This window comes from Archocentrus centrarchus, chromosome 7 (genome assembly GCF_007364275.1).
Source record: "Archocentrus centrarchus isolate MPI-CPG fArcCen1 chromosome 7, fArcCen1, whole genome shotgun sequence".
Classification (NCBI taxonomy): Eukaryota; Metazoa; Chordata; class Actinopteri; order Cichliformes; family Cichlidae; genus Archocentrus; species Archocentrus centrarchus.
In genome coordinates, this window is record NC_044352.1 from 26,541,023 (window position 1) to 26,553,688 (window position 12,666).

Genomic DNA, 12,666 nt, shown 5'->3' on the forward strand with positions numbered 1-12,666 from the left:
CTGAGTTTTTTTTTTCTTTTTTAAACGTAATTAGTTACGTGAAATCTATCCATAAAATCAGTCTGTAAATGGTGACTTGGCTTTTTGCTCTTCATTTATTTACATACTTTATTTTAATTATACTATATTTTTAAGTTTTATTTTTCAGCTTTGCTCATATTTACTCATGGTACTTTGACTTGAAACACTTCTTTCTCCATGATGCTTTTAAGGAAAAGGGTCAACATACTTCTTCCACCACTGTTAGCTGTGTCCTGAACATTGTGTTACAACATGGTAAAACATTTCACTTCATTTCAACTGTATCCTTATGATATTTATGACAGAAATATTAATCATTTTTTGTTGGTTTTTTTTTTTTGCACCTTTCATCTACAAAAAAAAAAAAAATGTTGCTGCTCCCTTTATGTAATTTATAACCTGATCTAGGCAAAAATTACTCAGATGCATTCATGTTGTTGTGAACAATTAGAACTCACAGCACATTCACAAGAGAGAGAGAGAGAGAGAAGACAAGCCTCATACAGCTGGGTCAGAACAAGAAAAGGAACAACACACAAAGCAGCTTTCAGTTCAGTTGCAGAAAAGGAAAGACTTCAGTCATCACTGTATAACAAATAAAAGCAACCGGAGACATATTTGATATTTATTGTGTGTCAGGGCCATCCATAAAATAAGCACTAGCATACTTACTCCATTTTACATTTATAAATAATATGTAGATCCATGCAGTCTAAAAAACACTGTGGTTTTACCACCAACTACATCCTGATTTACTTCTGGCTTTGACTTTAAATACTCTAGCTCAGTGGCACAACTTAAGTTCTAAATATTACATGTATAGTGATGGTGGGGGTGACTGCATCTTGTCCTGTCTGTTTCTTCAGTGCAGTCGTCATGCCAGTTATCCAGCTAGCTGGATTGGTCTTTGCGAAGCCATCTCTCTGTATAAAGGACACACATGAAATGAAACAACATACTGCCTATGATTATTCAGACACCTCCCATTAGAAACAAAGATGATCTTTATACCATTTTTCTTTTGGTGACCGCAGTACATAACACTGAAAAACAGCAGCAAATTAAAGTTTACATCTCTTTTGCTGTTCAGGGTCATATTTATGAACACTGGTTTCTGCCACTCATTTTATTTTATTTTTTTCACTCATAAGTCAAAATTTTGGGTTATCAACTTTGACTTAACTCATAATTGGGGTTAGGGAGCATGGTTAGGGTCGGTCTGAGACTAACTCAAAATGGTGAGAACTTAATTTAAGATTTACCCTCACCTACCATCACCAAAAAACAAAAACAAAAAAACTTCATGTGGCCTTCAGATTAGCTCAAGAACAGCTTCATGGAATGGGTTTCAATGGCTGAGCAGCTGCATCCAAGCCTTACATCACCAAGCACAATGTAAAGCATTGGATGCAGTGGTGTAAAGCACACTGCCACTGGACTCCAGAGCAGTGGAGATGTGTTCTCTGGGGTGATGAATCACACTTCTCCATCCGGCAATCTGATGGATGAGTCTGGGATTAGCGGTTGCCAGGAGAACAGTACTTTTTTGACTACATTGTGCCAAGTGTAAAGTTTAGTGTGTGTGTGTGTGTGTGTGTGTGTTTGGTGGTGAAGAACTTGACTGGCCTGCACAGAGTCCTGACCTCAACCCAACAGAACATGTTTGGGATGAATTAGAGCAGAGACTGAGAGTCAGGCCTTCTTGTCCAACATCAGTGTCTGACCACACAAATGTGCTTCTGGAAGAATGGTCAAAAATTCCCACAAACACTCCTGAACGTTATGGAAAGTTTTCCCAGAAGAGTTGAAGCTGTTATAGTTGCAAAGAGTGGGACACTTCTTTTTGCCCCCCCCGTTTTTCTGCTTTGGCTTTTTCAATGCCCATTTAAGACTCCAGGCTATTATGGTTATTACTTACAGTAAAAAGATCACTGTAGCTAATTACAGATTTTTTTTATGGCTGTGGTAACACCAAAGCCTGAATATTTTGAGTGAATATTTATCTCAATATTGAAGAAAAACAATAGACCTAATAACTGAAATGTGTATCTGACTTAAGAGAAATCCCCAACTTTAAGTGCTTCAGGCATTTTGACACAATTAAAAACACTCAAAATAATTCTAACCGTAACCCCTACTGCAAGTCTCACTTTAGATTACACAAGCATTAACTGACGATTAACATGCAAACGCTATAGTTACTTCATTACAAATATACAGCAGAACCTTTTCCAAGTAAGTTTTCTTCTTCACATCTGTTTTAAGCTTATCAGATGTCCTGTGTGTCTGCACGTGTGTGTGCTTATGCGGTAAAGAAACAAAAGCAAGCAAGCGCTATATCTACAGATATGAGCCAATTAAGAAAAGTATTATTAGAACATGTTTCTTTTTATTTACAAAGTTTGAAAAACAAACAAAAAAAAAACAAAAGGATGCAATCCAAGGTCATACACATTGTCCACACAACAAGCTTTTGACTGGAGCCAATCCTCAAAGACAGCAGATTTAATCTCCTCCTCGGCTAAAATGGAATTCAGACAGTCGGCTCTGCTTTTCCGACCGACTCGACTTGTATAAATAAATATGTAAATTCAAGTAGAAAGCTATGAAACTAAAGAGCAGTGGGTCTGCGCAGCGAATGCTGAGCTGACAACCAAACAGTTCAACACTGAGCAAACTTGCTCGTCTGCCATCACTGGGTTGATGACACACATGGACAATTTCTGGTGATATGGTAACACACCACAAAAAAAAAAAAGAAAACAAAGGGGGAGAAGCACTTGATATTGTTTCCTTTTCAGATGATGAGTGTGCTGGGCTGCCTCAGTTTCTGACCCATTACCTGTGATTGTGCTAACATGCACACAAACGGCTCATATTGCTCAGATTTAATACTTATATTTATAATTATCTGAGCTCATAAATAGGAAATTATTTCAACACTGCGCAGTTGCTAAATATCCCTGGTGCCATTTTTTTTGGTTTCTCGTTATAAACAGCTTATCAGTTATCAGATATGGTATTTGGCCTATGCTATCCTGGATATTAATGCGCTTAATAACACACTAAGGAGTTGGTCCACATGAAAGTTCTGCACAGTTTCACATGTGTTGGGTCAGACTGGCTTATCATTAGTTCTTTAAAAAACAAAATCTGTAGTAACAATACTAATATGACCGTAAAACAAGATCATGAGACAAATGGAAGCCAAAAAGACATTGTACAAAAATAAAAAATACAAATGAATAAATATGCACTGTCATAAATAAATTAATTTGGTAAATTCAAACATTGTAGAGAGCAAAAAATGAAACACAAGTAAACTTACAGTTTCAGTATGAAGAACAAATACATGGAAGAAAAAAAAAAAAGGACAAGTGATGCTGAGCCTTAACTTGACGATGTTTCATCTTTAACAAAAGAGCCGGCGGTTTTTAAAGCTCTTCCTGCAGCTGTTTAGGACCGGGGGTGGGTGGTTGTGGGGGGTGCAGACCACTCTGTGTGATCAGCTGGAACAGCAGATCGATGGTTTACATCTAGAACCTGACGAGACCAATACCGATACCAATATTTGGTGAGTCTAAAAATCTGGTATATCAGCTGATATTTTTTTCTTTCAGATATAAACAGATTTCCCTAACATTTGTTATTTTGTAGTTATTTATGAGTCCTCACTAAAATTTGATAGTGTAGTTTATCTTGTTTTATTGTCACAACAAGTTGTGGATTACTTGTCATCTGATATACAAACTGTGCAACATCAACACTCATAAGGTCGCTGAAGTGCATTTCTCCTATCTCTTATTTACGTTTTTAAACTTTCCATTTATCATCCATTATAAATGCCAATACCGAAATATCGGCAAAAAGCTAATATCGGCCTATATCAGTCAAGCTCCAGTTACAGCAAATTTAAAAGGGAACTTGGTCACACAGCAAAGCTTTTCCAGCTTCCATCCAGCCAAACACAGACTGGCATCTTTTTATAGTGCAGAGATGGATATGTACTTCTCAACCTGTAGCTGTGAGGCTGCCGCAGAGAGCGCGTGGCTGCGGTGGATTTTAAATCTGCTCGACATTATTTGGTCTCTTAAGACACAATCCTCTTTGACGGAGGTTCCTGATGTGCTTCTGATGTGCTGTTTGCTTTTTTTTTCTTTTTCTTTTCTTTTCTTTTTTTTTTTTTTTGGCAAAGCTACATCATCTCTCCTAAAAAAAAAAAAGAAAAAGGTTTGGTTTCACATTGACCTCTGTTCAGAAAACGAGATGAAACAGAGAAAGAAAAATGAAAAACAGCAGAGCAGAATTGAAATCTGACTCAGAACACGTTAACGAACCGAGTAACACGAGTTTCTATTTTTCTTTTTTCTTCTATTTTTTTTAAATGATTCCTTTTGCAACCCTTAAAAACACAACACGCAGATACAAACACAGTAATTACACGAGCGTAACCAAAAGTCCAGGTTGCAAGCTCAGTTCCTCTGGGGTTGTACAAACACATATATAGGCTTGAGTGAGTGTTTTGCATCATTTTTCACTAGGCTACAGTAAGACTGTGGGTGAGATTCAGAGAGCCACGGTGACTGTCTGTCTCCCTTTACCTCCCCTCTTTCACAGTTAACATTCAGAAAGATGGCGGCAAAAAGGCATTTTCTGTTGGTTGTTTCTCCGCTACAAGGAGGACACCTCACTAGGACACAGTTTTTTTTTTCTCCTCATTTTCACCTGGCTGTCTTTTTTTTAGGCAATCAGAGATTACATAAATATAAAATACACGCACAAAAAAGGAAAAAAATACAATAAAATCAGATCTTCCCACATCTGATGCCTAAATAGAAGGAGTCTTTTCAAAAAGGCCTGGTGTAAAGGCATTTGATTAAGCATACATTCTTTCATTAGAGTTTTAAAGTCTCAGTAAATATCTTTAACCTCATCCTCAGAGCATAACTGTTTCTTCAGTATTCCAATATGATCCCATTTCTTTTCTGTTTTCCTTCAAGAACAAACTCTTACAATACACCTGTCCTGGCAGTGAGTTATTTTTAAGTTCAGTCAAAAAAGCTCTCCAAGTTCGGGGTGATGTAACCATTTCTTTTTGCTGTTTTAAGAAATATTCAGTAGCAACAAGTGACAGACAATACCATTTCAGTTGCAAAATAAATTGTGCTACCAGCTAATGTAATTGGCAAACCTGCTTTGTTAAGTGACTCCACCTCATCTTTTTTAATTAGCTGAAAGCAAAAAGTCTCAACATTTAGCAAAGCTTCAGAACTAGAATCTCTAAAAGTTAACAGTACAACTAGTGGCCATTTGTGTTCACTACAGGCCCATACTCAGCAGTACTCAGTCCAGTGATACGCATTTTAATGCCGGTATTGGACAAAAGAAAAAATTGGAAGCCCAGAGTCCTCGGATTTTCATTTTCTCCTTGCTTCTGGAGGGTTTTTAAGCCTTTCACGGGATTCATTTTCTGATATTCAGCATCACGATTATCACTCCAGTCTCTGTTAAATCCTCATTCAGACCATTTCTTCAAGGCAAGTAGAGATGAGCAGAGGAAACACTTCAGCAGGGGCTCACTTATCAATATCTTAAATGTCTGTCATTGTTTTTCCATTTAATTTCTTTTTTTTTTTTGGCCTTGACTCTTGGAAAGCTGCATCCTGGCAAATAGGGTGTCATCCTTTTTTGATGACTATTACAATTTCTGAAAGCATTCTCAAGAAACCACATCATTCTTCTGTCACTGTCCCCTCACCTCAATTACATCATCATCGTCATCTGAGCTGCTGATGCTGCTGACATTCCCGCTGTTCACCAGAACCAGGCCTCGCTGGCCCTCAGATCGAGCTGAGGGGGAGAAGGAAGATGGGGAAGATGAGGAGGAGCTGGATGCAGCGGTAGGAGGATACTGGGACAAGAAACTGGCTCCAGCTGGGCCAGGAGTAGCAGCTGGGCCTGGCACCCCTCCAGGGAGCATTGAGCTAGTGTAAAGGCTTGCCAGAGATGGACTATAGGACAGAGGGAAGCCCGGTGGGAGCATCCCAGCCATACTAGCCATGTTGGAGCTCAGCATGAATGGTGGCAAGGCTCCTGAAAGTGAACTGGCAGCTTTGACTGATGCAGAGGATGATGATGTTGAGGAGGAAGAGGAGACAGCAGAAGCGGTGGTTGTTGTCGATGAAGAGGCGGGAGAGGAAGTGGGAATAGTGCCGGCTCCACCCATGTTCCACCCATGCCGATCTGGGTACACGTAACTAGGGTCGCTCAGCTGAGTGTGGGGTGGGGGGAAGTAATGTGAGCCTGCCCCCATGAAGAGTGGATGCCCCATCGAACCACCCAGCATGGCAGAGTTTAGACCCATTGGAGGGAGGCCATAGCCCCCAGTGAAGGGGAAGCCCTGCGAGGCCAAGGGGGCTGAGGAGTGCTTGCTGGCAGAAGGCTGCTTACTGGCCCGCTCATCCAGGGAGGGGGTAGAGGCTTTACGCTTGGAGCCTGTTCTCAGGTCTTGGGCGGCAGTGGCATCCATGTTGGGCTGAATTACATTAGTCACAGAGGCATCATGGTGACACAAATTTCCACTTGCCACACTGCTCCCACTGGTCTGAACCACATCGCTCTCTGCCGGCTGAAGGCCGGAGCCCGCTGCAGCACTCGCTCCTGTACCGCTCGTGTAGCGCTGCAACTCGTTAATGATCTCTGGGCTGTCAGGTGAAAGAGGGCGGGGCACGGTCTTGGGTGATAGGCAACCGTTACTGACATGAGTGGAAGCCTCTGGAGGGGGTGCTTGCGAGCCTGAGAAGAAAAGAAAGATTGGATTTAAGCTTTAGGAGAAGAATTCAAGCATCAACACAGGCTCAGTTTACTGAAAAAATACTAAAGTCACTCAGTAATATCACAGTGCTATATTTCTGAGGTGGCGTGTAAATAACTAGGCTTCCATGTTTTTGGAGGAGTACTTGTAAGTAAATCATCTTACCTTTGGGTGGTGCTGTTGAACTCTCCTCCACTGTCTTGGCCTTATTAGCTGCTCTGATGGCAAAGATTCGGCCATCAGATGTCCTGATGTAAGTCCCTATAAAAGCCAAAGGCAAATAAAAATGTTAATACATCAAGGAGTTGATTTAAATGAAGTTCAAGCTCTTTAATCAGAATAAAGAGCAATGTTTTGATTTTTTTTTTTTTTTATTTATTACATGTTTTTGCCTGACTAATAACACAAATACAATTTTTTTTTTTTTTAATTTTCAGTAAGACAAAGAAAAACAGTAACTTCTCAGATTTGAGAAGCTGGAACAAGCACACAAATAGCTGCATTTTTTTGGCCACCACACAAAATAATTTCGAGGTATAATAAAGTGGTATTATACCTTTTGTGCCCCTGATGACATGGATACTCTCTCCAGCGGTGATCCTGGCCTGGACATCTGTTGAGCTGTTGGTGCCTGGAATTACTATGTCTATAAAGTGACCAAAAAAGATAATTCAAGTTTAAGACCATCTCAAAATATTAATCACTATTATTGACAGAAAAGATGATGATAAAATGGAATGCGTGGACAATTTGCATACCAGTAGTGGTGACAATTTTCTGTACAAACACCCCAGCTTTTTGCAGGCAGTTGACAGGGAAGCCTCCGAGGCTGGATTTAGAAGAGTCAGTGCCTGGGGCAGAGCCTGTGGACACCTGGCGGGGCATCATAGGAACTGGAGTTGACTGGACTGGCCTGACACTGGCCACCGGCTTCTCCTCAGTGGGAGGGCGCCTGGATAAAGAGATTATTTTTTTTACTCTTAATTTATGACTTGCCTTTATTTTTTAAGAAGATTTACCTGTGACAAATGCTCAACAACGTAAATAAGATTTAGAGATAATTTAAGAACTGTATTTACTGTAGCCTGTTAGCATGTTGGCTTTACAGCAGTAAATAACTAACCAGTTTCTCTGGCTGAAGGCAGGGATGTTGGTAAGGCTCTGGTCACTGGCGGGGTAGTAGTGAGCATAGGAAGGGCGGGTGTATGGCACTGAGGCCCTCTTTTCATCTTCGTAGCCCTTCTTTGCAGCTTTCTTCTCTGCATTGCTCAGCTTCAGCTCCCTGCGGTCTATCAGCAGGGACTCGTGGGGGAATGGTTGCTGGAAAGGAGGAGATGGGAAGGTGATCAGTGTTCTGCTCCAAGTACACATGATTTACATTGCTTACAATGCCCTCATCCTAGCTTTTAGACTGATATTTTTACCAATTCACTACAATACAATCTATGAGAGTGCCAACTAGGAGCTTCTTTGCCTTTCAAATCCAGCTAAAAAAAAAAAAAAAAAAATCCTGTAAGCCACATCAGGTTTAATTATGTGGTGACTCATCACCTCTTAAAGCACCAGAACCTCGCAAGCGATTCAAAAGAGCATTTTAAATGTAAAGCGTAATTGTAACTCCTTGGTGTAATTCCCATCTATAACTGTATTCCAAAAATGGATTTAAATGGCAATTACGGACACATTTGACGATGTCATTCTGTTGTAATGGCAGCTAGCGGCTTATTAAATTAGCAGAGAACTCTAAAATATGCCTGGAAAAAGCTTACTAAGGAAGATTTCTGTCTGTAGAAAATTTTTTTTTATCTTCACAAAACCGCAGTGAAAATGCTAAAACTACAGCCTGGAAGGCAGGAAAGCCCATGTTCTTTTTCTAATCACCTCTAGAGGGCATACGGAGAGAACACATTTCCTCATACCTTTGTAATGAGGTGGGGATAAAGATGCAGACCCTTCCTGAGGACGCTCTCCATGCTGTCGTGGGGCTGCAGGTGGATGCTAGAGGGGTCTGGTTCCTCTTCCACAAAATGAAGAAGAGACTCAACTTCTCTCCTGGTGAAGGTCAGCACGGGGTTCAGGTCATCCACAACACGGTCTGACGGATAGAAAGGAAAACCAAAGAGAAAAACTAAGATGCTGAGTTTAAATTAATTGTATGTTTTAAAAAAGGAGGATCTAAGAACATATGGAGGCAAACCCTTAAAAAGCTAGATAGAAATGCCTGAATTCCAGCGGCCTCAAAGTATCCATCAGAGCAGACAAAGCTTACAGGAAACACTTGAGACACTTCACACTGTCAGACAAGAGCCTCTTGGGAGAAGAGCTCCGACTTTACGTCAGAACTTATTATTTAGTTTCAGGGGTTCTGTTCACACAGAGGAATCTGCACTAGGTGGGATTTTGCTGAATTTGAATACTGACAGATGTTCGACACAGCTGTGATCTGAGGGAACTGAAAGCGAGGATGGCTGGGGCTGAATACAATCTAAATGTCAGTTTTTCCTCAATTTTTCCTATTTTAGTTATTTCTGGTTAAAAATACAGTATGTTATACAGAAAATATCATGCCACTGAAGGGTTAACATGCACATATTTTAGGAGCGGTCATAGACAGTTATTTCACTGCACTGTTGTAACTCTGCAGTGTTTTCACATGTATCCAACTCACCAGACATGCCCTGTTTGGAGATCTGGCGGTCGTAGATCTTCTTCTCCAGTGTGAAGTCGCACACCAGCCGGTAGATGTGACACGGCTTCCTCTGCCCATAGCGGTAGACGCGGCACACGGCCTGGGCATCGTGGCATGGGTTCCAGGAGGCATCAAAAACCACCACGCGGTTTGCCCCAATCAGGTTCACACCGAGACAACCAGCCCTGAGGCCCAGACAGGACAGCAATATGATGATTAGTTGTTTTAAGATTATGGCCTTAGGCATTAATATAATTGGTGTGGAGAGTGTGTTACCTGGTTGAGAGCAGAAAAACCCATGCAGAGGTGTTGGAGGGGTCATTGAACTGGTTTATCAGTCTCTCTCTCTCTGAGGCTGTTGTGCTTCCATCCAGCCCTTCACAAGATCACACAAGAAATACATACAATATTTAGAAACGCTATTAGAAATGGCTTCATAAAATATAAAGAATTAAAAACAAATCCATTATATAGATGAACACCACAACTACAACAATTGTGAATGCTAACGCTGGCTTGCAGAAAATTATAAATCAACATCTAGCTGTTATTAAAAAACACCAGCAGGTGGCAGCACTCATGGCAAGTCAATGAGAATAGTAGCACCGAAATCACTGCAGTCAGTTTCCCCATTAGCGGCTCAGTTTTGCAGTGACTGCAATGTACAGAAAATTCATATTACCTCCCCTGAGCTATATCTGTTTTATACTGCTTTACAATATAGGAACCCCCCCCCCCCCCCCCCCCCCCCGATCACTTACTGTAATAGTTGAGGTTGCGGACCCAGTTTTGGTTGGGTCTGCCTCTGGGTGCACTGGGTGATGGAGGCACTGGTCTCTTAGCCAAAAAATCCTCGATCACGGTCAGCGTGGATAAGCTCTGACTGCAGGGAGGCAGACAGAGGGGGAATAAGAAATTTGATCCATTGTGCATGAGTGTAAATAATTAAATACTACTTAATCAGAAAGTAAGGCTGAGAAAAGCCTACAGTGGAAGATTCTTAAATCTTTTTCTCCCCTTTTTAGTTTTCTTCCTTTCTAATCAAAAACAATCTGGACCTTAGAGCTTTGTGCATCTTTTACCTGAAGACGAGGAGTTTGTCTCCCTTCCTGACGCTCTCCTCTATCAGATGGAAGAGCAAAACCATCTTTGCGGAGTTCTCCAGGAGGCCGGGCTTGTAGTCGTTCATGATATCCTTTGCCTGGCCATGTGAGAAGATAGACTGAGAAACTGCTCACAGATCAGCTTTACAGGTTGTTCCTATATAAGCGGTTTTCACAGATTTTGAAGAAGTGAGGTTACACACAAAAAGTATGGCTGAGTTCTAAATGCCCACTTGTGTGTATGTGCGATTTAATGCATCGGCATCATGTAAAAGCAGTTGTTGACTTTCATATGATTGCTCTCTTGACTTAAGTCTTCCAACATACCCATTCGTATGTGATGACCTGATTGGCTTTCTCTTGTAGCTGGTTAAGACTCAGGCTGCCGACGGGGTTGGGATTGTCCAGGTTCTTGGGCTTTTGATTGGGTGCAGCTGAACATCGTCCCGCAGAGGTGATGTCATCAAGGTCTAAATCCTGGTCACTTGCCAGGTTTTCCTTCTGCAGAGCCTCGTACAGCACGTCTGGATGGTTCCAGATCTGAAGAATAACATTAATTTATAGAAATTTAATTATCAACACTGGTGAAACTCAACTTCATAAGTTTACGTTAGAAATCCAGACGCATGCTCACACTCCTCACCTTGCAGCAGACACAAAATGCTTTCAGCGGGTTGAGGCTGAGCCAACCCGTGTTTCCTGCCTCTCTGAAGCGGTTCATGAACTCTGTGTAGAGCGCCCTCTGCAGGGGAGACAGACGCACTAAAATCACATGTTCCTCCTTGGAAGGCAGCTGGTCCTTCAGGACATCATGGCCTCGTCTGGATTAAAGACAAATTACAATCAATATTCGCAAAACCGTATTAAAATTGAGCCAGTGTTGACAGGTTTAATTTAAGGGTGACTGCCCTTTGCCTCTTACCTCTGTACAAAGCCCTCCAGCAGGCTGTGCAGGACGTGGCTCCTGTACCTCATCAGCTGGATATCCTGAGGCGTGCTGTCCACACACTGCCCGTTCAGAATGGGACGCTCAAACATGTTGCTGAATTCCTGCCGCGTACCTGAAACGTGTATGGGTTGTGAAAGCTGCGGTTATAACATTAACTGCTAATGCATATCTTCTGAAATGAAGCAAAGATCTTGCTCCGCACCTAGAAAATCGGGTCGGACAAAGTCGACCATGCACCAGTATTCAATCAGGTTGTTCTGGAGCGGATAGCCGGTGAGGACCACACGGCGTCTGGTTCGGATGTTCTTTAGCGCCTGCGACGTGCTGGCGTGGCAGTTCTTGATGCGATGTCCTTCGTCGCAGATTACCACATCTGGACCGGGCCGAGCCAAAGCCTTCTCGATACCTGAGAGAACAAGTGATATTGACGCCTGATTCATTTTTAATGAAATTTGCTATTCCAGCTGTTCCTGCAATGTGACACGAGATTTCTGCTCTTTCCATTTCTACTTTTTCTTCTGTATCTCCTTCACTTTCTCTCCTTGGTCTCCTCTCCCTGTCCCCCTTTTTCATCCCCTGCAACTTTATCATCTTTCCGAGTCTCTCCAACCTTTTAGTAGCTCTTGCTGCCTGTCCTCTTCATCCAGGTCAATGACGACAGGTCCTGCTGCTTTCTTGCTCTTCTTTTTCCTTCCAGCCACAAAGCTCTTCTTCAGCGACAAAAGGCGGTACATCTCGTAGCCCATCAGCAGCACGCCCCCATCCCGAGCCCAGTCCTCCACCACTTTGGCCCTGGCTGTTGTGTTCCTGGATATCACGGGAAAGGAGAAGGTTGGTTACCACTTGTGTTTCTCAAAGTTAAGACGACAGTTATTATCTCACGTGGATAACCCTGAGAAATCATTTCACTTTTTTTCCCCTGCAGCATTTCAGAAAGTAAAAGTGTTTTCCTAAAAAGATAACATTCATTACAGTTCAATAAAAAAAGAAAGCTGCAGGCATTTTTTTCTTTGAGTGATGAGCTTAAATGTGATTTGTAGCACCTTTAAGTGAACCTGTGAAAAAGTATGAGATTTGTGACTAAAGGCAA

At 41.7% G+C, this 12,666-nt stretch overlaps 1 protein-coding gene across 1 annotated transcript in view; it reads right to left on the minus strand.

Moving 5' to 3' along the window:
* Window positions 1-5,413: 5,413 nt before the first annotated feature.
* The window catches only part of LOC115782492 (helicase ARIP4-like), a 29,415-nt gene continuing 22,162 nt past the window's right edge, over window positions 5,414-12,666 (minus strand). Inside the window, exons 8-22 of the mRNA XM_030732674.1 lie at window positions 12,187-12,383; window positions 11,779-11,982; window positions 11,550-11,688; window positions 11,271-11,448; window positions 10,955-11,167; window positions 10,607-10,725; window positions 10,286-10,407; window positions 9,801-9,900; window positions 9,504-9,709; window positions 8,755-8,930; window positions 7,959-8,155; window positions 7,594-7,787; window positions 7,392-7,481; window positions 7,001-7,096; window positions 5,414-6,816 (exon numbers count right to left, since the gene is read on the minus strand). Coding sequence (XP_030588534.1) covers window positions 5,765-6,816; window positions 7,001-7,096; window positions 7,392-7,481; window positions 7,594-7,787; window positions 7,959-8,155; window positions 8,755-8,930; window positions 9,504-9,709; window positions 9,801-9,900; window positions 10,286-10,407; window positions 10,607-10,725; window positions 10,955-11,167; window positions 11,271-11,448; window positions 11,550-11,688; window positions 11,779-11,982; window positions 12,187-12,383 — 3,283 coding nt within the window. The 3' untranslated portion in view covers window positions 5,414-5,764. The remainder of the gene's footprint in view (window positions 6,817-7,000; window positions 7,097-7,391; window positions 7,482-7,593; window positions 7,788-7,958; window positions 8,156-8,754; window positions 8,931-9,503; window positions 9,710-9,800; window positions 9,901-10,285; window positions 10,408-10,606; window positions 10,726-10,954; window positions 11,168-11,270; window positions 11,449-11,549; window positions 11,689-11,778; window positions 11,983-12,186; window positions 12,384-12,666) is intronic.